Below are 23,636 nucleotides of genomic sequence, written 5' to 3' on the forward strand. Positions count from 1 at the left end.
TCGTCCTGGGTAGCCAGGCCCACGGCCCAGCAGCACCAGGTCCTGGGGAGGAAGGTCCTCCCGCCCAGGGCTGTGCCTTTGTGGCCACTGACGCCTGTTCTAGAAGCTGGTGAGAAAGCTGTGTGTAGGCAGGGTCAGCCCGACGCGGACAACATTAGCAGTTCCTTTCCCCGCCTTCCCAGCAAGCTCTCCCAATGCAGAGCACGGGATGAGGATTAAAAGCAAAACCCAGTCCCTGAGTTCCCAGTGATGACTGGAATATCTTGGTGACACGCGGGCTTACGAGGGGACCCGGCCTCGGTGCCCTGTGCCGCCCTCCCGGGCCCTCAGCACCCGCTGGTCCCTTTACCTGTAGGTCTGTGGTGACTGCCCGGAGCCTCCTGAAGGAACATTCGGTTTACTGTCGGCAAAGTGGAAGCCCTTCATCTCCATCTGAGAGGACTAGAGACCGGAAGCAAAGGTTGCTGGCTGGTGGCCGGGAGACAGCCTGGCCCTCGCTGAACCACCCTGCGCACAGCCGAGGGGGCCCAGGAAGACCCAGGAGAAGTTCTGGATAGAGAGGCAGCTTTTAAAGGAATCGAGGCTCAGCCGTAACCGGTTTGGCTCAGTGGATAGAGCATCAGCCTGCGAACTGGAGGGCCTGGGTTCAATTCCGGTCAAGGGCATGTACCTTGGTTGCGGGCACATCCCCAGTGGGAGGTGTGCAGGAGGCAGCTGATCGATGTTTCTCTCTCATCGATATTTCTGACTCTCTCTCTCCCTTCCTCTCTGTAAAAAATCAATAAAATATATTTAAAAAAAAAAAAAAGGAATCAAGGCTCGAGGTCTTGTTCCCTTTTAAGGGGCTGAGCACCACCACGGGCGCTGCCTGGCCGTCTCTGCCCTGAGGAGGAACCCTCAGCAGAACCGTGGGGCTTGGGCCCTGGGCTCCAGCCCCAGGCATCCTCCACCTGGGCCTCCAGGACCTGCACCTGAACTGGCCCCTCGGGTGCTCCCGCGCCCGCACAGGGACCAGGCGTGGACTACACACCTCCTTCCTGCGTGGGCCACGCACACCTGAGCTCGTCTCCACGGCCAGCTTGCACACTGACCAGGGGCACTGGCCATGGGAAGGCAAGAGGCTGCGCCCCAGGCCCTGGCCTGTCCTGCCACAGCAGTGTGTCTGGCTGGCCGGAGGGTTGGGGAGACCCTCCCAGGACCCCAGCAGGATGGAGTCGCGCTCACCTCTCTGCTGGTGTTAAGGACCGAAGGCTGGGACCCGGGCGGAAGAATTCTGCGAGGGGCCCCCACCGAGAGGCTCTGCCCCTGTGGCAGCTGGATGGACTGGGGCAGGAGCAGGGGCTGCTGTCCGGAGCCGTAGCGCGGCAGAGGCAGCTGGGAGCCGGGCAGTGGCATCGTCAGCTGCTGACAACAGGGACAGTCAGGAAAGGGAGTGGTGGTGGGGGAGAAAGTCACAACCACTGTTCACACTCGCGCCCAAGAGCAAGCACACTCAGACTCAGGTTCTTATTTCAAGTCACAGCGAGGCCTCCTGCAGTGGGGAGACTCGCTTTCCCTCAGAGCCGCAGGGACTTCACACTCGGCGGCGGGGCAGGCCTGCCGCTGGCACAGTGGGTGGTGAGGAAGCAGCACGGGGCGAGGTGGCAGCAGCTGGCCAGTGCCACCCGGCGGTGGGGCTCCTCTCCCGGGTGGAAAGGGCGTGTGTGCTCCAGCCCTCCCCGCTCCCACCCAGCGAAGGCTCGCTGAATGCACACTGTGCGGGGAAAGCGCCAAGACACTGTCAGACCCAGAGCCACGAGGGCAGGGCGGTGCCATGCTGGACACAGCACCCCGTGTGTGGTGTGTGTGCGTGTGCGTGTGCGTGTGCGGTGGTGGGGTGGGAGAAAAGCTAGGGAGGGCCAGAGAGGCTCGGGAGGGGACGTCCAAGTGGATCAGATCCCAGGTGAGAACAGCAAGGCCGGAAGGCTCCCTCGCCCGCTCCGTGCAGCACCGGGCCAGCCTGCCACTGCCTGCCTCTAAGGTCAGAGGACAAGGCTCGGGGTCAGGGTTCTTGGAACCAAACTGGAGCCTCCTGGAAGCTTCTGAAGCACAAGCACGTTGTGAAAGAGAAAGGCAACTGCAAGGCCTAAGCGACCACTTCGAATGTCCGGACCAGGGGGGTGAGAGGAGGGGGCAGGGGGGCCACGTTGTCTCTCAGTCACTTTCCTCTTCATCTCCCTGCTGGTGAGTCCACAGTGGAGGGTCAGAAGGATCTATTGGGATTGCATCACCGAGACACGTGGCAGGCAGAGCCTCTAGGACCCAGGCCCCGTCGGCGTACAACACCTGTTTTAAAGGGAGGGGGCGGGAGTTCATGCAGGAGCCTGGGCAGGGAGGGGTGCAGGGACGAGGACCGGCTGGACTCCGAATACTTTCCAAATGCAGAGCCGACAGACCTGCTGAAGGCCCAGAGGGGTGATGCGGACTGGACCACCTCAAGGACCAGGGAGAAAATTACGTTTTGGACCCGATGTCTGAACACGTTGGTTGAGGTGCGGTGAGATATAGATATTAGAGCAGAGACGTGGGCAGCCAGCGGATGAGTTCAGGTCCAGAAGACAGCGGGGAGAACGGGAAGCATCACCACTTCACCTCCAGCCCCAGACGCAGGGGGGTGGGGGGGGCGCGGCGAGAGGGGGAAACGACACAGAGGGGATGGGACCCCTCAGAAGGGGCTGAGCGTGTGACCTGGTTCCAGCTACAGCAGCCAGTCAGCACAGCGAGAGGCAGGCGAGGGAAAAGCAGTCGGGGGAGGGACTGGCTCCTGACCTGGGGGAGCTGGGAGTCCAGCATCTGGGAGGCGCCCAGCCCGGCCGCCTGGCTGAGCTGGCCCTCGTAGACCAGGGCTTGGCTTCCGCTCATGGGCTGATAGGGGGAGCCCGACGGGGGCTTCACGAGCTCCAAGGGCTGCATGCCGGGGAATGCCGAGTACGGAGGCTTCAGGGCGGTGCCTCCAGAGAGGATCATGGTGCTGGGTGGGGACAGGCTGGGGTGCATGTACACCTGCGACCTGCAAAAGCCAGACGACACCAGGGCAGGTGTGGGAGTGCCCGTGTGAGAACCCAGAGGGCTTGCGAAAACACTCTGCTGGCCCTACCCCTCGACGCTCAGAACAGCCCCCTGGATGGTGCCTGTGTTGCTGGTCTAGGGATCACAGTTTGGGCATCACTGGATTAAACGAATGGACAAACATACAAAACGCAGGAAACCCATGTGATGCCAAAAGCACTGGACGTGAGACACAGCAAGGGCAGCTGGAGGCAATGGGCAGGGGGCGTGGGGGCAGGCCCACAGCCCCTCCTGCACACAGCAAAGAACGAACTGTAAGGGACCATCACACCCTCACCCCAAGGAGAACAAGGGAACGAGTGCGCAGGCTGCCAAGGCCTGAGCTCCGCCTGTGAGCCGCCAGCCCTCGTCCCCGTCTCACCTGAAGGGCTGCAAGGAGCTGAAGATCTCCTGTGACTGGGAGACGGGGAGCCCGCCCCGCAGCCCCAGCTGGGCTGACGCCTGCAGAGACGTGTGAAGGGAAATGGGGATCTGCTGGGCAGCGGCAGCCTGTGGGGAAGCCAGCAGGTCACTGCGGGGCCCTCCGAGCTGCTCTTCCCTTCCCCTCCGCACGCGGCTGGAACCCGCCCCACGTGCCAGTCCCAGCACCTCCTTCCTGCGCTGTTGCTCTACGCGTCAGCCACTCCCTAGCTCCACGCACTGAGGTGGCGCGCACGCGAGCGTGCGTGGACAGCCACATACAGAACACATGCAGCAGGACCCAGTTCCGTGAAGGCCAACACCGTGCACAACTGCACAAGGTAACATTTAAGAACACGTTTTAAAGAGGTGAGGACAGGCCGAGTCCTCTGCCCTCCGTCCCGAATCTGCTCTGAGCAGCGCCTCCGCGGGGGGCCTGGTGCTGGTCTGCGCAGCAAGGCCTGGCCCCGCGCCAGGTCCGACGTCCAGAAAGCACCCCCTGCAGCACGGACGCGATGCCGGTGCCGCATAAAAACGCACGCCTGCTCGCTCTAAAACTACCTCTTTCTAACGCATCCATGCCTGGGAGTCTAGGCCTTGCTGCTCTTCATCAGAAGGATACCTGATCACCAAAGAGAATTCCGTTTCAGCTAGTCCCGGCCAGGACCGAGGAGAACTCGAAGGGAAACTACGCAGAGTCTGGAGCACTAGCTCCACTCCTCCTCGCCTCGTTTACCCGTGCCCCACACACTGACTGGCTGCCGGACACGCAGGTGCTGGGCGTTACCCGCGAGGGATGCAGAGAAAGAAGAAACACGGACTCTGACCCCGCCCCGCCCCGCCCCGCCCCGCCCCGCTGCCCGGCCGCGCCATCACCTGCTGGTAAGTCTGCTGCGGGATGGTCTGGGGAACCAGCCGGGGCTGACTGGCAAACACGTGCCCATCCAGGTAGAGAGGCGGCAGGTGGCTGCCTGGAGACAGAACCCACGGAGGCAGAACAGGATCAGGTCTCGCTGCTGCCGAGGGCTCTCAGGGGACACGCCGTGCCCGCCCTGCCCACGCCCCTCGTGCCCACTGCATGCAGCTGCCTTGGTCTCTCAGCCAAGTTCCTCTTCATCTCCCTGCTATTGAGTCCACAGTGGAGGGTCAGAAGGATCTATTGGGATTCCATCACTGAGACCTCGGCAGCCGGCACCTCAAAATCCCCACCCTCCCCCTTTGGGCACCAACACCACGACCAGGACGCTGGCGGGAAGGACAACGTGTCCGTTACTGAGACAGCTGATAGACAAGCACTTCCAGGTATGGCCTCTGGTTGGCGTGGCTACCCCATGGAGCGCCATCCTCGCCCGGGCTGGTTTTACAGAGCACGGACCAAGGGTCAGGGCTGAGCTGCTCACTGGCAGAGTGATCCGGCCCCCATTAACCTGGATCCAACTCAAAGCCCTCTCGGCTCGCTCCTCCCTCAGGAGCCGGGACCATGAGTATCAGGGAAGCAGAAGCAAGTGCGAGCCGTCTGCAGCCGTGGGAAGCTGGGATCGCCCAGCCTAGTGGCAGCCCGACTCCCACTTGCACAGACTCCCTAAGTCATGGTCGGTGGGTTCAGGGCTGCCAGCCCCACGCTTCTGTCGAAGCGCACAAGGAGGCTTGGGCCGATACCTGGGAGAGAAGGCGCTACGGAGGCCACGGGCATGGGCGGCATGGAGACGCCGCCGAAGGAGCTGTAGTTGGCCCCACCGGAGGCTCCCACAGAGGACGGGGGCTGGATGCCCGAGCCAGGGCCTCCCGGAGAGCTCTGCTCCGGCAAGCTGGGCGAGTTTTCCCAAGCCTTCCGCGCAGACTCCATCTGTGGAAGCAAGGGGAGGAGAGGGATGAACACTACTAGGGAGAGGCAGTGGCAGTGGGTGGGGCTGCCCGCTCCCGCCTCCTCACAAGCCAGGGCCCCGCGTGGGCCTTGCTGAGGTCAGGACGGATGTTACCTTCAGAGTGAGGTCGGCCGTGGGGAAGGACATCTGGGAGAGGCCGATGGCTCTCTGGATGTGATGATCTCGCCGCAGGATGGGAACACTCTGTGTCAGCCCGGCCTGGGGAGACAGGACGCCATGGGACAACCAGGCAGAGGAAGCGAGACGACGTGTCAAAATGCCCTTCAGAGTTGGTGTGCACCTAAGGCCACAAGATGAAGCTGCCAGCAGCTGAGACCAGTTTATCTTCTCCAAAGAGCTGCCTTTGTGGCTTCCCTTGACAGAGGCCCAGGAGAGCCCCCACACCCCCCAGAGCCCTCTAGCAGGGATGGGCATGTGCCAGCAACGTAACGACTGGCTGCCGACATGCAGGCGTGGAGACCTCCAGGAGGCTGAGGAACAGGTGCCTGTGACAGAGGCCCAGCGATGCCTGCTAGCCGCTCCTGCTGCGCTGGGCGGTGCCCTCAGCATGCTGCGGGCCCTGGGAGCTCAGTCCGGAAGCGTGGTTCTCCCCGCATCTCAAACATGACCAAGGAACTTGGAAGAACAGAGAATCGAAGCATGCTACCCAAACCAGACCTTGGGAAACACACTGCCCCATTTTAAGGTCACAAAACTGGGTGTAGAACATTCAAACAACTAGTGGAAGATAGTAAGCAGCTAGAAATTATGTCATGACTCAAACCCAGGTCTGCCTGACCCCACGGCCCGGCAGCGCAGGGCCAGGGCTGGCAAGGAAGCACACTCACGTTACTAGCCAGGGCGTCCTGGAGCTTGACCACTGGATTCCCCGCGGGGCCAGGGGCAGACCCAGGCGGCAAGCTGAAGTCGGAGTCCTGGAAAAAGGGGACAGAGCCCAGGAGATCCTGGCTCACCTTGCGGCAGAGACATGGTCTCAGCGCCTCCAAAAACCCACCACGCAAGCAACATGGCCGCATGTTCCCCAACGGCGCTGCCTCTCATCCTCGCTCCTGCCGTGCCCACTGCCCCACCCGACAGAGACCATGAAGACTGCCGCCTGCTCAGCCTGAGAACCGGCTGGCGTCGGCAGGGCATCTAGGGGGCAGCTCACTAGCACCTCCGTCCACGCTCACCCGCACGCTCCCCGGTGCCGCTCAGCTCACCCCTCTGCTCCTTCTAGGAGACAACCTGTCCAAGCCCCTCCTTCCCCTCCAAGTACAAAAAAAATGAAGGAGAAAGGAAATAAACCAAAGCCTCACTTTTGGACTGACTCCAAATTCGATGGGTGGCACCGGGAGCACAGAGTCCACGTGAATCTCCACCCCGTTGACCGGTGGGACGGCGGCGCCGGGCAGGCGCTCGGCCGCCTCGGAGCCCTTTCTGTTCCTCAGGGAGCGCTCGTTACCGATGGGTCCTGGTCTGTGCTCCTTGCTCTGCGCTGAGCCTTGTTCCGAATCCTTGACGGGAAAGCAGAGCAGCTGAAACACAGACTAGATGGCCTTCTACGCGCGCGGGAATCGGGGCAGAAGACGAGACAACGAGCCCTCTGCCCAGGCCCGGCCCCTGCAGGAGGGACTCCAGGTTACCTTCTGCTCGGGTTGCTTCTGAGCCGGCTCCTTCTGGCCGTCAGCCTTGGGCTCCAGGTTGGACCCGCTCATCTCCTCTGGTTTCAGAGTGCCATAGGGCGAGCTGCGCTGCGACGAGGTCGCCGACGACTCTCGAGACTCGGCGCTCAAGTCCACACCACTGTCTCCCTGGCTGCTCTTAAAGCCCTGCTGTGCAAGGCACCAAACGGGTTAGAGCCCTGACCCCCAGGCTCCCCTCGCTGCCTGCCTGTGCGCAGTCTTGTCCCGAGTTGGGACCTGACCCAACAGCTGCAGGGATGTGGCCAAAGGCACCCCTGCCCGAACCTCCAGACCCCCAGTGGGCCCTCGGCCAAGACGGTCACACACATCTCTCTTGTGACCCAAACCAAACGGAGTGACCACCGCTCCTGGTTTGAAGGAGAGCCCTGACTGCTCCCCTACAAGGGGTGGGGTAACCCCCTTTCTTCCTCCCTCTCACACAGGCACCTCACGTAGGTCAGAAACCAAGGCTGTAGTCCAGCCACCAGCCGGGGCCTGAGGAAATGGCCTCTGGTCCAGGCCAACCACTGCGGCTGAGGGAGGGCGTGGGCCGCAGGACGGACGAAGCCCAGGCCAGGCAGCCACATGGGCAGCGAGCACCCCGGCCTGTGAGCACACAGCGCACTCACCTCGGCGGAGCCGGGCTCGGAGCTGTTGAAGGCCGAGGCGGCTTTGGTCCAGGAGTCGCTGGTTGAGGCCTGAACGGGCAGGGCTGCCGGAGGAGGAAGCAGAGAATCAGGGCATCAGAAAGGAGCAGGAGGCAGGCACAGGCATGGCGTACACAAACCCAGGTCCTCACGGTCCTCGCGGTCCCCACCCACACGCCAGTGAGCAGCTGATACTGGGGGAGCTGGTCTGAGCGTCACACCCCTGCCCAGTGGCCTCAGGCAGACTTCACCTCTGCTGTGCTGAGGCTTCCCTCACTCAGGCCAACTATTTGTTTCTACCAGCGGGAGCTGCTGCCAGTCCCGAAAGGCCCACGCCGCCGCCACCGAGACGCCAACAGCAGCCATGGCCCCGTGCCTGTCCACACGACTTCACATGTGACCTTCAGATCGCCCGGACGGTGGTCTGACGACAGAAGCCCGCTCCCGGGCTCCGGGGGCAGGTGTCCCCGGACTTGCTCACTATGACACACCTGTCACACAACCACCCACTGTCTAACATCAGTATTTCCGAGAGGCTGTGGCTCTTGCCATCAGATCCGAGTCCTTCCCAGCCTCGTTCTGCAATGGGGACAGGCCACGTGGCACAACTGCGAGTCCAGGCCCCAGCCCAGGACCTCTGAGGGTGAGGCCTCACCCTGAAAGCCTGGGCTGCACTGTGGGTGACTTCTCCACGCTCCCCGGGGAGAGCTACGTGCCTTGTTCTGTGTTCCCTGCAGGTTGGTAGAGGCCATCCTGTCCGAAGTGGGCATTCAAGAGGAACTGGTTCCATTACGATCAGTGGTTCTCAACCTCGGCTGCACATTGGAATCACCTGGGAATCTTTTTAAAATCCTGATTTCTGGGCCTTATCCTCCGGAAATTCTGTTTGTAACTAATGTTGTGGCCCCACCCCCTAACAAAGAAACAATTTCCGGAGGATGAGGCCCAGAAATCAGGATTTTAAAAAGATTCCCAGGTGATTCTAATGTGCAGCCAAGGTTGAGAACCACTGATTAAGATGGTTTTATGTTTTTAAAGTTACTAGAAAAAGAGCGTTGAACATAGATTTTTTTTAAAGTTCAGGGGAACAAATTTTCTAAAGAGCACGGTCCACCTTAGAGAGCCTCGGGGGCAGACAGAGGCCACTGGGCTGGGAAAGGCCGGGGCACAGATCACAAAGCCCTGGCCCTGGTGCCCCTCCTGGCAGCTATTCCTCGCTCCTCTACACATACAGGAAAGGGTAAGTGCCGCGGGCAAAGGGAGCCAGGCCAGCTGGAGTGCCCTGGTGAGGGGGGCGGGGCCAACCCGTCTCCAGGTCTCCAGACTCAGGGAACGCTTTGCTCTTCCAGCAACTGCCAGGCAGGGAAGTCTACACCTGCTCAGGTGACAGCCACCCCTGGGCTAAGGTGGGGCTAACACTGGCTCAGAGGACACCGGAGCAGGTTAGGCCCCACCCACATTCTCAGTCCTGAAAGCAGATGTTCCCTAAAAAGAGAACAGGGAGGGGCTAAGCATCTAGGCCCAGGCACCCCAGCTCTTACCCTGGCCACTGCTCTCCCAGATCTCGGTGCCCAGGCTGCTGCCCGGCACGGGCACATCGCCTTGCTCCAGGCCCAAGTTGTTCTGCTTTTTTGCAAACCGAGGAGGAATACGGGAGGCAAGGCCCCGACCTTTGACAGGCACCTAAGGAAAGAAAGGTGGTAGAGGCCATGCAAAAGGTCAGGCACGTGACATTCTCCCAGCAAACGTCTCTGGAGCATCAGAACCAAGAGAACTCGCCCCAGCGATGCTGGGACGCTCATCTCTCAAGACCTCAACCACCAGTGAGTGTTAATGCCACACCTGGCAAGGGCTCACAGCCAGTGACTGCGATGAATCAGACAACAGGACAGTGTGCACTGCCCCACGGGTGCCGTGTGAGCACAGGGTCCCACGGGCGCAGGGGGAGGAGACGTGGGGCTGAGGCCGTCTGCACCGCGCCCGCTGGGCTCCAGCTGCTGTCACCGGACCGTCCCTCTTTGAGAACAGGGAAGGGGTCATCCACTGTGGGCGCTGCGGGCGGTGTTTGAGGGACACTCCTCCCTCCTCCCTCCTCCCTCCCATCCTGGGCTCCATTCAGAACTGGGAGCCTCCTGGCTGTGGTTCCCCACACCGGCTGGTGCCACCCGCCACCCTGCTCCTCCTCCCCCGCGCTCCTCACCTGCGCAGCTTGCTCCTTCTTCCTCCTCTCCTCCTCCAGCAGGCGGCGCTGCTTCTTGGTCAGGATCTCGATGAAGCCTTCACCCACCATAGAGCCCACCTCCGTCTCCTCCCCGGGGCTGGTCCCACAATTCTCGAGGATGGAATCTGAACCAAGAGTTCACGCGAAGGGATGGTGTTCCACTCATCAGAAGCCAAGAAGAACCCAGCCCCACAGGCACCTGACATCTTGGGACAGCTCAGCTCCAAAGGCCGGGCAGTGCCTGGCTGGTACCTCCCAGGAGCCGTGGAGTTCACCGTGTCTACAGAATGAGCTGGGATTCCACACCCTCACACGCGCCCTAACAAACTGTCAACGCAAACCCAAGAGCCCTAAGTGACACTAAAGCCCAGAAAAGTCTTTGGAAATAGAGACATCAGTCCCAGCTCTGCTCCTAATTAGCCATGTGGCCCTGGATGAACCACTCAACCTCTCTGGGCCTCGGGTTCCCACCTTTACAATAGGGGGTGGGGGGGTGGGCACTGTAGGGCAGTTAAGGAGTTTGGCAAACTGTGAGAAACACAAGTGCAGGGGTCGCATCTGTTCTGCCCATCTCCGTGCCCCGGAACAAGGCCCAGGGCCTCCCTCAGAGGGTCAGACACAGTGAGAGGGCAGATTTGGCAGCCTGCAGCACGAGGCCCCATTTCACCCGGCTCGGCCCCCTCCCTCCCCCGAAGATGCAAGGCAACAGACTCACTTCCGTAGTTCAGGTCAAACTGCTTCATGGCCTCTCCCTGCTCGCCCACCCTCTGAGCAGCCAGGGTGGCCTCCTCTGCCTTCTCACAGGCGGCCTCGGGGACGCCAGAGGTGGCATGGGCAGCCCGCTCCAGGGTGTAGTGACTGCTGTGGCCTCCTGGCAAGGCCTCGTCCGGGGTCCTGGAAGGGAAGGGGACCTCGTTAGCTCAGAAGCGACCGCGGCTGGGGAAGGAACGAGAAAACCACCTAAGCACACAGCACGCACCATGGAAGCCACTCCCGGCAGCAGTGCGTCCGGGCAGGCCACGGGGAGGCCCCCTCCAGCCGCACCGCCCCTGCCAGGGCTCAGTACTTTGCCTTCCCACTGTGAGTCAAGCTCGACAGGACTCCACAAAGGACAGAGCTGCAGGGCGTCCTCCTGTCACAACACTGACCAGCAGACGCCCCAGCCTCGGCCACCACCAGGCCTTGGGGCAGAAGTCAGAGGCAAAGCCAGGCCTCAGCATCTGAGTCCTGGGAAGCTAGACTCACGGACACCCAAGAATCCACATGCCCTGTGGCTCCCTTTCGGGGAAGTCACCCCAGGCTCTGCCCGAACCTGAGCAGGGGCAGGTGGGAGCATCTCCGCATGCTCAGGTCCCTCTCCTGAGCCCGGGCAGCCCGCGGGCACTGAGCTGGGGCATCCATATCACAGCCTCCAATCCCGGGCCAGCCGCTCACAGGCTCAGGCTGCCCATTCCCTGCGCTACTGCCTGTCTTATCACACACAGTGGCAGTGCCCAAAGGTGCCAGACCTGCTCGCTGTTGGGAGCAGAGCCGTTCGGGGAGGAGCCGCCTCGGGGAGGCCCCTGGCTGCGGTGGCCCCGCAGGGGAATCCCAAGGCCACATAAGGAGGCTGAACTCCTGGGACAGGTGCCACATAAGAGGACCACCGGGGAGGGGACTCTGGTTTTGGTTTTAGTTTTCAAGCCACAACAACAAAACGCCACAGGAAGCAGACACACGGTGCAGGGGCGAGTGAGGGAGACGCTCACACACAAGGCCTGCGGCAGCCCCTCGGGTGCGGGGCGGCCCGACACACGGCGGGACAGGCATGCATGGAGCGCCGCTCGCAACACCGGCTCGATCACAGAACAAGCAACAAAAGGACCCGGATTTTGTTTTGTTTTACCTTTTGGCTTTCAAAGGCGTCCCACTCTGCTGGCTCTCATAATGGGGAGAGGTGTCACCACCGCCTGGCCTAACAGCCTTCTCCCCAAACCCTCCCAGCTCCAGCTTCCGGCTCTGCCGGTCCACCAGGGGCCTCTGGCTGGAGAAGCTCCGCTTGGCCAACTCCTTCTTCTCCCCCAGGCTGGCCCCGGGCAGGCTGCCGTCCGCGTGGGAGCCGGGCTCGGGCCCGGAGCCGGCCCGCCGCTCGCGCCGCTCGCTGAAGTCGCTGCTCTCGGAGGCCGTCTCCCACTCCTCGTTGGCGTGGTCCGAGGAGTTCTGGCAGGAGAGCTCGGGGGACCTGCGGCCCACGGCGCCGCTCCTGTCCCCGGGGCAGAGCTGGGACCTGGCTGGCCACTGGCCCGCCAGCAGGTGGGGCTCCTCCTCCGGCCCCCACACCCCCAGGGACTCGCGCTCCTGCCGGAGGCGCCGGAAGCGCGGGGGCTTGTCCTGGCGCGGGGGGCGCCTCCTCCGGAAGGGCCGGTTCTCCCCGCTCTCGGCGTCGGCCGCGTGGTCGTCCGGGAAGAAGGGCCTCTTGTCCTCCAGGCGGCCGTCCTCGCAGCCCCTGGCGCCCAGGGCCTCGGGGTGCCGGGAGGCCTCTGGGACGCAGTCTCTGTCGGGGGGCCGCCGCGGGCCGGTGTCGGGGGAGCCGTGGTCCGGCCAGCAGGCGCCGGCACTGCGGCTCTGCCAGTGGGCGGCCTCCCTGGACACGAAGGTCCTCCGCCCGTAGCCGCAGTGGCTCAGCCGGGGAGGGAGGGCGCGCCCGAAGGCCCGCGGGCCTCGGCTCTTGGCCTCCAGGCCGCTGTGGTCGTCGGGGTACATCCTGTGGGACCGCCACGAGTCCCTGAAGTCGCCTCTCCTGGAGGCGGCCTCCTCCCTGTCCAGGAGCGAGCCTTCGTGGCCGCCGTCCGAGCCTCTCTGCCGCCGCCGCTTGGGCAGCTCCTCGTACTCGGAGCCCTCGCTGTGGGTCTCGCTGGCGATGCGGCGCCGGGGCTTGGCGCGGGGGAAGTCCTCGGGCGGCCCGAACTCGCGCAGGCCCCGGCCGCGGCCGCCCCTCTGGCTGTGGGTGTAGATGCCCCGCGCCCCGAGGACCCCCCCGCCCCCGATGCCGGGGCCGCCGCCCGCAGGCCGGCCACGGAAAGTGAATTCTCGGAACCCGCGGCCGCGGCTCCGGGCCTGCCCTCGGCCCCCAAAGGCTTGCTCCTCGTCGATGAAGATCCAGTTGCTCCTCTTGGTCAGGGGCGTGTCGCTGGGCTCCCGGGACGGCCTGGGCTCCCAGGCTCTGTCGGGCTGCTCGTCCTCCTCAGGCTTGCTGGCAGAGCGGCCCGCGCCATCTCGGGCCGCGCCCGGGGCCTCCGAGGCGGACGGGGCAGCGTTGGCCAGCGTGGGGTCGTTCTCCTGGTCCTCGTCCTCGTCCTGGTGACGCGGCGCCTCCTCCGGGGGCGGGCAGGCGCTCTCCTCCCCGGGCTCCGGCCTGCTCTTCTCCAGCTCCTTCTCCTTGTCTTCCACCTTGAGCGCCTTCAGCACCGGCTTCTTGATGGGCCCCGACCGCCGGGTCCTGCTGGTCTGCTCCTGCTGCTGGCTGCCGGGGCCCCGGGGCTCGGGGGTCCACTCGGGCTCCAGGGACGGCTGTTTGTGGGGGCTCCCTTCCTTCTCCCAGGAGGAGGCACTGAAGGGCGGCTCCTCCCGGGGCGCCTCCTTGTCCACACCGTTGGCTGTGTCGGCCTTGGGCTGGGGGCTAACGTCCCAGTTGCTATAGTCTGGCTTGTTCTCAGCCAGGGCAAAATCGGGCTCCCGTGGGGAACACCGGAGGTTTGGGGTGTGGCCCCGAGGAGCGCCTGCGTCCTGCACACTGTCTTGGGGTGGAAACAAAAGCTCCTGGCCTCTTCTTTGGGAAGAGACACAGCTGTCAAAGTCTGCTTGGGCCTTCTTGTCAAAAGCACTCAAGTACTCCTCCACTCTCTCCTCAAGGGGAGCGCGCGGGGCACCTACGCCCCCTGACCTTCCGGGTGAGGCAGAGTAAGCGTTTTCATTCCTGAAAAGGAACCAGAAAAACCAGTCAATGTGATTGGAGCCTGGTTCCTGCTTTCCATGCTGAACACAGAGCTTAGTTTTCAAAAGAAAAAAATGTAAAAAACAAAAACGAAAAAAGAAAAAAAAAGAAAAACATAAGCACCAACATTTCCTCTATCTTTAAACAGGTCTCAGAGTGGCTGGGCCACGGACTGGTGGGTGGCCCTGGAGTCCAGAGTGAAGAAGGCGGTGGCTGAGGGTGGACGCGGCGTGCCACCTGGAGACGGAGTGGTGGGATCCTCTGCTTCGATCAGCTGGAACCTGGGGTCCGCGCAGAGGCTGGCACTGCCGGCGGGGCCAGCTTGCTTTGCTTTCACAGGAAGGAGTCCCCACAGCTCAACCGGCCTGCTGAGCCCAGAGTCCCCACCCCCGCCCTGCCCCAGAGACAAGCCTTGAACCAATTTCTCCTGGGCCTTCAGTCTCACTATCAGACAAGCGACACACACCAGCATCCAAGCCACCCCCCACGCTCTCCTTCCCAGAGGCACTGGCAGGTCCTTCCTGCTCCCTTCCCCTAGGCAGGGTCTCCTGGGAGTCTCCTGTGGGTGCAGGCTGGCAGGACCACATGTGTCTCACCTGACGTGCATGTCCATGGCCAAAGTGTCGCTGGGTTTTGGGGGAGGCAGCGAGTAGCTCTTGCTCTGCAATGCCATGTAGCCCTCAGGGCTCCACACAGGGGCTGGGTCGACGGCGGTCACTTTTCTTTCCTGCAGTTGGGGGACACGGCTCTGATCCTCAGAGCGACAGCTAGTCCCACTGACGGAGTCTGGGGGCACCATGGGCTTCATCAGTCCTGAAGAGGGAAAGAACTGATCTAGGTCATCCGTTCGAAAACTGTGCTCCAACCTCAAGGTCAACCAAAGGCTCAAAGAAGACAGCAGTGACCTGACCGTCACAGGGCGCGGCACTCCCAGGCCCATCTCTGGGGACTTCACCGGCTCTGAAGCCACAGCACACCATCTGAGCGGCTAGTGAGAGACCAGACCTGGGACGTCCAGCCTCAGTTTCCAGATCAAGGACCCCTCGACGAAGGGCGTATAAAACTGGCAATGGAAACCGGAAATATCAAACCAGAGTTCATCAATGTTGGCAGGAGGCCAGCAAGGGCCGGTCAGCAACGAGAATCTCCGTGCGCAGAGGGGCCGGACACAGGGACGGTGAGCTGCCCACCGAGAGCCTCCACGGACGGGCTGGCACTACCTGCTTCAGAACCTGGGCAAGGAGCTGGAACAGGTTTCATTCCTTCTATTGCTCACCCCGAGGCTGACAGCAACTCCACACTCCTACAGGAGGGGCCGTCACACTCCCACAGGAGGGACAGCCACACTCCTACAGGAGGGACAGCCACACTCCCACAGGTAGGACAGCCACACTCCTACAGGAGGGACAGCCACACTCCTGCAGGAGGGGCCATCACACTCCCGCAGGAGGGACAGCCACACTCGCGCAGGAGGGACAGCCACACTCCTGCAGGAGGGACAGCCACACTCCTACAGGAGGGACAGCCACACTCCCACAGGTGGGAGGAGGGACAGCCACACTCGCGCAGGAGGGACAGCCACACTCCTGCAGGAGGGACAGCCACACTCCTGCAGGAGGGACAGCCACACTCCTGCAGGAGGGGCCATCACACTCCCGCAGGAGGGGCAGCCACACTCCCACAGGAGGGACAGCCACACTCCCACAGGAGGGACAGCCACACTCCTACAGGAGGGACAGCCACACTCCTGCAGGAGGGCAGCACGCTGCGTAAGTAACGATGCACTGTTAGGTGGCCTGAGCAGTGGGGGCCCTGCCAGATACAAACGCTCTGGGACGCTGTGCCCTCTATGCTGCTGTCCCCAGCTACCCAATGAGGGAGTCCGGCTGGTGCATATGATATAAAGGTCTCATTGGGCCTCAGTCTGTGGAGAAAAAAGATCTGATTTTCCGAATATTTTCCTCACAAAGTCTATTAATAGCCAAGCATTTTGCTGTGCTCATCCTTTACGCTGAGCCAGGCCGGGACTGTGCCTCTACCTCAGGCCAGTGCTGCCAGCTCCCTCTGGCTGTGGACCCTCAGAGTCAGGGAGCGGTAGGCTCTCTGGAACCCGCATTGCACAGCATTTACCAAGCAGTGGCTGAGGCAGGCTGACCCGCTTGGCACTGCGTCGGCCGACTCGTGGCAACATGGCAGAGCCTTATTCCCGACAAACCCTCCTGCCACAAGCACTTTCCACCACGGAGATGCTGGACAGTCCAGCGGACACGGTGCTCGCAGAGCCGGGTGTCCGGGGATCGCGAGCCCAGGGGCTGGGACTGAGCGGGGCTCCCCCGCGACCTAACCTCGGGCCTGGTCGTCAGCAGCTCACGCGCAGGGATGGGCTCTGCGCGCCGTGGAGCCGCAGCTGGGACGCTGCGCAAAGCCAAGGCCACCACGAGCCGTGTCCTCCACCGAGACCGGCTGCTCTTCTGTAGTTCCAGCACACGGCTCTCCCTTCCTGCTCCTCAGAACAGCGTTTACCTTCCATAGCTCAGCTGTAGGCACACTGTGTAGCAATTATCTTGGTAAATATGATGCCAAGAACCGGGAAAATCTGTCAGACGGGTAACACAGTCTGTTGGAACTTTTTGCTTTCACCCGTGTCTATCGGGAAGTTGCAACAACAACAACAAAAAAAAGTTGAACCTCTTCCTAGTCATAGTTTTTAGAAATATGGGTGAACAAGTAAAGGATCAGTTGACCAGTAATCTTTGCATTCTGGCTTCTTCATTAGTTCCAGCAACAAAATTAAACCAAGAATCTCCTTTATATCCATATAAGTGACATCCATCCATGGTGAAGTTTTAGCAGAGGTTTGTGGTATTTTTGCATTTGGTAATAGCATGAATTGGTTTAGAGGTAAGGAGATAGAAAAAATCCTTATCAAAAAAATTGGTGGCTGGCCAGCGTGGCTCAGTGGTTGAGTGTCGACCTATGAACCTGGAGGTCATGGTTGGATTCCCGGTCAGGGCACATACCTGGATTGCGGGCTCGATCCCCAGTAGGGGGAGTGCAGGAGGCAGCTGATCAATGATTCTCTCTCGTCATTGATGTTTCTGCCTCTCCCTCTCCTTTCCTCTCTGAAATCAATAAAAATATATTTTGGAAGGCAGCTATGCTCACCACTATACCACCAACGCAACCTAATAAAAATATATTAAAAAATAAATAAACTGGTTGCTTCCCTTATACTTTGTGGGTCTTCAATTGTGCCGGAAATATTTGTATAATCCTCCAAGGCTGTTAAATACTTTTTTCTGCCCAATCTTCTTCGGAATTTCTTTCACTGTCGGACACTATCACGTGTCTCTTGTGCCTTCGAGTCGGTCTAATGTCAGACTCATCACTGTCCTCCGACAAAGGACTGTCTTCCAGCTACTTCCAGAGTCACTCGGCCAATCAGAGGAAGTGTCTGCACACAATTCACCCAAACGTTCTTCTCTGCTGTGGTGCATCTTTTTTAAAACTTTAGTCATAATAAGAGAGGGATGGAAAGAAGAGAGGTACTGCTCATCACATCTCCTGAATACTGGTTGACAAGCTGAGGAAAAGACCCGAAGAGGAAAGCTGAGGCCGAAACAAGTGCTGCGCGGCGAAGCGGTTTGCACCTGAGCCTAAACAAGCAGGACAGGGAAACCGTCCGCCGCGCTGCTGGCGCTCTCCCTTGCCTGCAGGCCGTAACCTGACTTACGTTCACGTAGGTGGGACACAGCACACTCGTGACCTGCCAGCAGGGTGTCAGAGGCAGGTAAGAAACACACACGCTTTTGTCCAGGGAAACGACTATGTTTGCGTCTTGGCCTGGGCCAGGGTAGGGGACCACCCAAGAGGGATGGCCTCTCAGCCCGAGCCATACTGGTCCCCACAATAAGTCGGCTCTGTGACAAACGAACGTGCAATCCCAAATCACCAGAACACGCGTGGAAAGCAACCCACAGGTTATACACCTCCTCACGGACTTCAGGTAATAGAATAATCTGTTAAACACTAGGAAACTGTTTTAAATGATTAAAAAGCATAAAAGGAATTAAAAATATGACAAAAAATAACAGATTTGAGAAAAAATTCTAGTGATTTAGTCACTGAAATTAAAAACTCACTGGACAGTAAAAAAAAAAAAAAAAAAAAAAGGCAGATTAGACACAGCTGGAGAGAAGACTGAACTGGAAAAAGTTCTGAGGCATTTTCCAAGAAGGCGCCTGAGATAACCTCTTCCATATTTACGAGACTTGAAAGACAGAATGAGAAAGTACAAAAAACTCCAAGTGGAAGTCCTAGGAAGAAAGGATACAAAGAATGAGAAGTTAATATCTGAACCGACAGCTAGAAGAGAAGGTTCCAAAAGTGACGAAAGACATCCATCCTTTGATTCAAGCCCCATGAACGAAGGGGCAGGTGCAGACACAGAGAGAAACAACACACTTTCCGCAGCAGCAGGAGCCGGAAGAAGGCAAAGGCAATGCCCTCTTCACAGACTGACAGTAGCTGCCAGCCTAGAACTCTATACCCAGCTGTACACCATTCAAGAGCGTGTGGCAGGAAGACTTCCAGGCAAAGGAAACCTGCCCCAAACCTTTTCTGAAGGGCTCGGCAGGACACATTCACGAAGAAGTGAACCAAGCCCAGAGGAAAGGAAAAAGATGCCGGAGGGAAAAGCAGCAAAGCACCTTGTAAACACACCAGCAGAGCGGAATGCGCAGACTGGATAGCACAACAAAAACCACCTGGTGGGCGTAAACATAAGGGAAAACCAAAGGTCCAGGCAGCAGTAACAGGGAAGTGACGAGGAGGTACTCAGAGTCAGGTTGGGGTGAAGGTATTGATCAGCCTTTGCTAAGTCGAGGGCACATGCTGGAATTTAATGTAACTACTAAGATAGTAGAAACACAGACTGTAGAAGGAAAACAAAAAGAATAGGAAAACTTGATCCAAAAAGAAAAGAAAAGAAAAGCATAGCAAAGAGGGACGAACAGAAAGCATACAATAGGAGAGTAGAAAATTCGAACGTAATAATCCCACTAATTCTAAAGGACAGACTGTTGGAGTGGGTGAAACCACACACGTTGTACAAGGTACAGTCCCCAAGGGGCTGGGAGAGGCTGCCGCACAAAGTGGAAAGAGGGTGCCAAATGGTCCCTAATCAGAAGAGAACTGGTCCGGGCAGTGTGGGTCAGTGGTTGGAAGTTGACCTATGAACCAGGAGGTCGAAGTTTGACTCGCGGCCAGGGCACGTGGCCAGGTTGCAGGAGGCAGCCGATTGGTGATTCTCATCACTGATAATTCTCTGCCTCTCTCCCTCTCCCTTCTTCTGTGAAATCAATAAAAGTGTATTTTTTTAAAAAAGAAAGAAAACTGGAATGCTGTCACTATCAGACAAAGTAGACACTAAAGGTAGGAAGCGCAATCAGTGGTAACAAGGGTGCACCTCCGGGGAGAGGAAGCAGACACCGCCAGGCGCCCAGGACTGGACAGGCTCGCGGTCATCGCGGGACCGGAACACACCTCTGAGCGGCTGAGTAAGGGAACGAACAACTTCGATGACTCAGCTGTTCCCACAGACAACCAGCAAGCTGCTCACAGCCACTTAGAGAACGTCTATTCTTCTCAAGCAAACAGAATGTTTACAGAAACCAGGAACCATGTTACAGGCTACAGAGAACATCTCAACAAACATCAAGCAGTCTAGCTCGGGGCCAGGTGGGCAGCCTCGGCCCTGGAGTGAAATCCGACCGCCGCCTGCTCTAAGAATAGCTGCACCGGATCTGCCGTCTGCGCGTTTGCTCCTCAGCAGCGAGGCGGGTGCTGCCAAGGCCAGAAACGGCACTCACCGCCCGGCATCGCGCGCACGGCTGAGCGCCGGCCTCTGCCCCGCAGCCCGTATTCACCATAACGCAGGCACTTCAGAAAATCACACCATAAGGACACTCTAACTCTATATATTTGGAAAATTTACATCATTAAAAAAATCATACTCAAAAAAGGTAAATCAAAATCAGACTAACTTTTAGAACTGTGTGAGAGCAAACGTGCCTTCTCGTGAAATTCATAGGCGTTCATAGCTCAGGTGATACTGAAATACTTGTCAGAAAAGCCGAAATTACATGAGCTAAGCATCCAACACAATTAGTTAGAGAAAGAACAGGATAATTTTAAAGGAAATAATGGGGGGGGGGGGGGGGGATTAATGAAGTAAAAATAAAATTGAAAAATTAAGAAATCCAAAAGCTGCTTTTCAAAAATGGCTTTAAACAAACCCTGGGGAAGACTAATCAAGGGAAACAGAGAAGGAGCGAAGAACAGTAAGAATGACAAGAAGGGACAAGACAACATGGAAGAGACACAGAAGTTAAAGCCATTGGCGACGCGGGCTCTCAGGTCTCTGCCCGACAGTTCCCCGTGACAGATGCTATTATTGCCCTCATTTTGCCGACAAGAACGCTGAAGTCCAGACTGTCCTGTGACTTGCAGAGGAGGCCGGAGTGGAATCCCGTGGCCCTAACTCCCGAGGCAACATCCTTCACCCCGTGCGGGGCCCACCAGCCCACGCAGCTTACCCGAGGGGTGCAGAGCCGAGGGGTAGAAATCCACTGGGGTGCGAGTGGGCGGGATCCGAGGGTCCATGTAGGAAGGCATCATCATCCACCTGGGGTCGAAGCCCAGCATCTGAGGGTGGTGCGCGTAGAAGGTGCGCTGCGGGTGCGAGGGCGGCGGGTACACCTGCGGCCAGTGCTGCATCTTGTACAGCTGCTCCTGAGCAGGGAGAGAGGCCGTTAGACAGGTGCTGCGGCAGACGGCACCCCTGCACACACTCACCTTCCAGCAGGGGGACAGACCGAGAGGGAGGGATGAGCAGCGGCTCCCGGGGGAGACGCAGTGTATTATGGCTTTCAGGCTGCGGTCCGCTCCCAAAACCGATGGACAGTTGTGCCGTCATCAAAACGGGAGCCCACGTGCTCCTCTCACACCAGGCAGCCGAGGTTTTCACTCGGACAGAAGCCTTTCCTGGGTCTCCTGGAGCTGACGACTGACCAGCACACCCCTCCCAGGATTCTCCTTGCCCACAACCCGCTGAGCATGGTCCCCGGCTCTCCCTCCTCACCACTGCCCTCTCCAGCCCATTCTCCACACTCCACTGGAGTGATCACACACCTCTGCTCATGTCAACCCCACGCTTCAAAAGAGCTTCGATGGTTCTCCACAGGGTGGCACGTCAGCTACAGGGTCCTCTGGATCCTGCCCCCGACTCCCAGCTGCACCTCGCACCCTGCTCCCTGCTCCTGCCTGCCTGCAGGTGAGGCCTTCTGACACATGGGCCCTCTGGGAAGCTCCTGTCCCCTCCACCCCCACACATGGCTCCCTCACACTCTTTTTAAAAATATATATATATTTCTTTATTGATTTCAGAGAGGAAGGGAGAGGGAGAGATAGATAGAAACATCAATGATGAAAGAGAATCACTGACCAGCTGCCTTCTGCACACCCCCTACTGGGGATCGAGCCCGCAACCCAGGCATGTGCCCTTGGCCGGAATCGAACCTGGGACCCTTCAGTCCGCAGTCTGACGCTCTATGCACTGAGCCAAGCCTAGAGCCAAGCTGGCTAGGGCCCTCACACTCTTTCTTTAGGTTTCAGCTTAAAAGCACATTCCTTGGGGAAGCCTGAGGGAGTGAGCAGGTCCCCTCCTCTGCTCTCAGAGCACCGACATTCTTCCTCTGTAGCACCAACAATAGGCCATTGTTTTCTACTGCTGGCTGCTCACTGCATCCTAAGAGACGGAGCCCACAGTGGTATCCCTGCCCCACCACGACCCCGGCATCTGCACGAGCGGATGAGCATAGAGCATCAGTAGCACATTCAACACGAAGGGCCTGGAGAGGGCTCACTACAGACCCTGCTCCACATCAGTGACCTCGGGGCTGCCTCCCAGCCGCATCCTGAATCGCCAGCTGGCAGGACTCAGGTGCAGAGCCGCCTAGGAGCAGAGCCCAGCGGCGCCACCCCCTTCCATCTGCAAACAAGAGGCCACCCACCAGCGGGCGGCCTGGGCTGGATCGCTGGCCGGCTCCACGGGCGCTCAGGGCACTGTCTGAGGAGCACGCAGCGTTCCATACACAAGCCCTCCCAGCCCCACGGCAGCTGCAGCCGCAGCCACCCCTCAGTCTAGACCCCAGGTCCCCGGGGAGCCTGGCCAGACAGTCTGCTAGCCGACTCCAGGCTGCCCTGGCGCTTCAGACTCCTCTCTGTGCCTAGGAAGGCTTGCCCGTCACTGCCCCCGCAGAATTACCAAGAGTGACTGCTACTGCTGCGTCTCACCCCCCCAGGCAGTGACTGTCCACCAGCCGTGAGTGACGCAGTGCCACCTCATGCCACGCCGAGACGCACCCACAGTGGCTTCCTGTGCAGAGCACGGGCCTGGGGGCTCCTGGAATGCTTCCTGGGAGCCCAGCAAAGCAGGGTCTGGGGGGAGGTTGGTTTGGTTTTGGGTTTTAACTGATTTTTAAAGAGAGAGGCAGAGAGAAGGAGATTAAACATTAATGTGAGGCGCATTTGTGGAATATAATGCACAACACAAAGTGATGAACAAAAATAGATACAGAGACAGAAGCATCGAATAGACCGTCAAACCTCAGAGGGAAGGCAGGCAGGGGAGGGGTGAGAGATCAGCCAAAGGACTTGTAGGCACGCAAATGAGCATAACCGATGGAAAAGACAGTAGGGGGTGAGGGCCTGTGCTGGGGGCGGGAGCGAGCAAGAAGAGGTCAAGGGGGGGAAAAGGAGACATATGTAATACTTTCAACAATAAAGAACTTAAATTTTAAAAAAAATCAACGTGAGAGAGAAACATCAATTGGCTGCTTCCTGTACACACCCCGACCAGGAATCAAACCCGAACCCTGAGTCTGTGCCTTTTGGTGCATAGGCCAACGCTCCAACCCACTGAGCCGCACCGGCCAGGGCTGGGCAAGGCTTTAAAGGCGACTAAACGAGATTCCAGGAAGAGACTCAAGACTTGGCTGTTTCCCCCGGGCACACACGTTTTGAAACGTTTTGGTTATTAGTGGTAATAATTTCCTGCAGGCCTAGTTGCTGGGCTAAGTCATGCCCAAGAATCATCTGTTTCCCACCAAAATGCACTGCTCATCCTGAGTCTGTCCACTGTGACTCCTGTAAGACACGCTGCACGCGAGTGGCTCCGCGGGACAAGAGGCGTGAGGGCCTGCGCGTGACCCCCACGTTCCCCACACGATCTCGTCCAGGCAAAGGCACGTCCTCTGAAGGTTCATGAAACACCAGCAATGACGACACCCAGAGGTCAGCCTACAGCTGTCGGACACCCTCACTGCACGCTGACTGGCGAGCACCCCTGCTTCCTGGTCGACAATGACCCGTCTAGACCACACCCAACAGGAAAGCCGCACAAGGACTGGATTCACAGCTCTCCGTTAAACACCGACAAACCTGCATCCTTCACTCAAAGCTCACACGTCTCCCCCTGGCAGCTCTACGCAACTCCCAGGCCGCCCTCACTCCTGAGACGGCCCCAGGGTGGGGCACTGTCGGTGTACGGAGTGGCCAGTGCCCTGCTCTGAATGACAAACCCCCCTCCCAGCTAACCCAGCAGGTCCGAGGCTCGCCCACCAGCTCTTCCTTGCTCGTGTTGGACAAGGTCAGTGAACTACCGCCGAGAAACCACTC

The 23,636-nt window shown here is 59.3% G+C and overlaps 1 protein-coding gene and 2 non-coding genes across 8 annotated transcripts in view; all 3 read right to left on the reverse strand.

Moving 5' to 3' along the window:
* The window catches only part of PRRC2B (proline rich coiled-coil 2B), a 75,492-nt gene that overhangs the window by 4,953 nt on the left and 46,903 nt on the right, over window positions 1-23,636 (reverse strand). For 4 of the 6 annotated variants that reach the window (XM_036329286.1, XM_036329284.1, XM_036329288.1 and 1 more), the window contains 17 exons: window positions 20,495-20,693; window positions 14,495-14,711; window positions 11,811-13,880; window positions 10,641-10,819; window positions 9,905-10,050; window positions 9,246-9,387; window positions 7,687-7,769; window positions 7,019-7,204; window positions 6,692-6,889; window positions 6,221-6,307; window positions 5,487-5,591; window positions 5,167-5,353; window positions 4,384-4,478; window positions 3,470-3,597; window positions 2,809-3,049; window positions 1,225-1,401; window positions 350-441 (listed from right to left, as the gene is read on the reverse strand). In XM_036329286.1, the coding sequence (XP_036185179.1) occupies window positions 350-441; window positions 1,225-1,401; window positions 2,809-3,049; window positions 3,470-3,597; window positions 4,384-4,478; window positions 5,167-5,353; window positions 5,487-5,591; window positions 6,221-6,307; window positions 6,692-6,889; window positions 7,019-7,204; window positions 7,687-7,769; window positions 9,246-9,387; window positions 9,905-10,050; window positions 10,641-10,819; window positions 11,811-13,880; window positions 14,495-14,711; window positions 20,495-20,693 (4,532 nt within the window). Of the gene's footprint in view, window positions 1-349; window positions 442-1,224; window positions 1,402-2,808; window positions 3,050-3,469; window positions 3,598-4,383; window positions 4,479-5,166; window positions 5,354-5,486; window positions 5,592-6,220; window positions 6,308-6,691; window positions 6,890-7,018; window positions 7,208-7,686; window positions 7,770-9,245; window positions 9,388-9,904; window positions 10,051-10,640; window positions 10,820-11,810; window positions 13,881-14,494; window positions 14,712-20,494; window positions 20,694-23,636 lie in introns of all 6 variants that reach the window. The other 2 variants (XM_036329283.1, XM_036329289.1) reach the window with 2 other exon arrangements.
* Window positions 2,190-2,275, reverse strand: LOC118667782. The gene has a single exon (XR_004971376.1). It is a non-coding gene; the product is annotated as a small nucleolar RNA SNORD62 (small nucleolar RNA).
* Window positions 4,601-4,686, reverse strand: LOC118667783. Its single transcript, XR_004971377.1, has one exon. It is a non-coding gene; the product is annotated as a small nucleolar RNA SNORD62 (small nucleolar RNA).

This window comes from Myotis myotis, unplaced genomic scaffold (genome assembly GCF_014108235.1).
Source record: "Myotis myotis isolate mMyoMyo1 unplaced genomic scaffold, mMyoMyo1.p scaffold_m19_p_12, whole genome shotgun sequence".
Lineage (NCBI taxonomy): Eukaryota > Metazoa > Chordata > Mammalia > Chiroptera > Vespertilionidae > Myotis > Myotis myotis.